Raw genomic sequence first — 1449 nt, 5'->3', positions numbered from 1 at the left:
TCTATACGTACGATCGGCCCGTTGTTGATCACTCCGAATCGCATTGTCATCCCTCCGATCGACATCGGCGAGGGGGGGTAAGTTACGTCGGAAAGAGCGCGTTCCATGCACGACAATACGTCGCGTTTGCGCTCGATCAGTCCTTTCCACATGTCGAGCGTCAGGGAGATTTCCCTTCCTTGTTTGTCCCCCAGGGCGATATCCACGTACGAAGGCGTGGTATGAAGACTGTACCACGGTGTCTTGATCGTGATACCTATGGCTATGTACTTGTAGCCAGTCGTCGTCAGCAGATAACGCGTCGTCAGGATGCGCACAGGTGGCAATTCGACGGGAAAGTTGGAACGAAACCCCTGATGATGACGACGACGATCGTCCTCGACGGGCGCGTCGGTTGGAGGATGAGAGCTGCGACGCGATTCCTGGCGACGAGGAAGATAATGGCGATCGTCCATCGAACTGATCCTCCGTCTTTTATTGCCGTTGTCGTTCGCCTCCGAATCCGCCGTCTCCGTAGGAGAAATACTCCTCGGCGCGGGTCGATCGGCCAACGTCGAGAACATTTCGCGTCGCGGTAACCGTTCCTTTCTGATTTTTTTTCCGACGCGTCGTATTCGGCCGACGACGCGACACTGATGCCTTGGAAGGGACACGTCGGTATAAGTAGGAAAGATTTGACTTATGTCGCGCGTGGCGCGGTGTGGAAAATTTGCGCGGTAGTCTACTTCTTTCGGCGGATGCGGAAATCGGAGAGCCGAACTCCGGTGTCGTCATCGTTCCAATAATCGCTCGCCGACGTTAGCGAGTTATCGTTGAGGCGTACGATTCGATCGAGGAGATCGCGCAACTGCTGCAGCAGTTCGGCCTTAGGGCAGACGATATTCAGTATCCGCAGATCGAATTTACCGGCCGACGAGACGGTCCTCGTAAATTCGTTGAATTTGTAGAACTGCGACCGAGTGGTGAAGTACAGATTGCCGTCGATGTAGCGGAATATCGACGTCACGCCTTTCGATATTCCGGGAAACGTCGCCTCGAGGGGCGTAAATTTGGCGACTCTCTTGTCCTGGTCGCATTCGTCTATCTCGCCCACCGCGTTACCGTTGAACACCACGTAGGAACGTCCTCTATGGGTGTTCACCGCTCCGTTGATCAGCGCGTTTTCGGGAAAGTTCTTGCAGGGTCTTCGGCCAACCTGGCCGCAGACTAAATTCCGGATATTGAACCAAGTATACCAAATTATCTACGAACACCATGAGATCGCCGGACGGGGATTGATAGGCAGCGGTCACGCGCGTGTGTAAGGGGAGGAAGCCACTCGTTAAAATGTATTATATTAGTCAGGATTTATTACTGAATACAGAATCGTGAAAACGAGAGAGACTGGCTCTTTCGGCGGTCGTCGCAGGACTGAGCCTGTTTTCCCGTTGCCGGGACGCGCTGCTTTTA

At 53.8% G+C, this 1449-nt stretch overlaps 1 protein-coding gene across 1 annotated transcript; it reads right to left on the bottom strand.

Annotated features, from left to right (window-relative positions):
- Window positions 1-721: 721 nt before the first annotated feature.
- Window positions 722-1206, bottom strand: LOC112452530 (the record flags this gene model as incomplete). The annotated part of the gene is made up of 1 exon (XM_025012805.1): window positions 722-1206. A coding segment is annotated over one exon (485 nt), but the record flags the coding sequence as incomplete, so codon positions are not given.
- Window positions 1207-1449: the final 243 nt, after the last annotated feature.

The sequence above is a fragment of the Temnothorax curvispinosus genome, unplaced genomic scaffold, assembly GCF_003070985.1.
Source record: "Temnothorax curvispinosus isolate PA1 unplaced genomic scaffold, ASM307098v1 QBEX01003414.1, whole genome shotgun sequence".
In the NCBI taxonomy this organism is placed as follows: domain Eukaryota; kingdom Metazoa; phylum Arthropoda; class Insecta; order Hymenoptera; family Formicidae; genus Temnothorax; species Temnothorax curvispinosus.
This window is presented reverse-complemented; position numbering and strand designations above follow the sequence as displayed.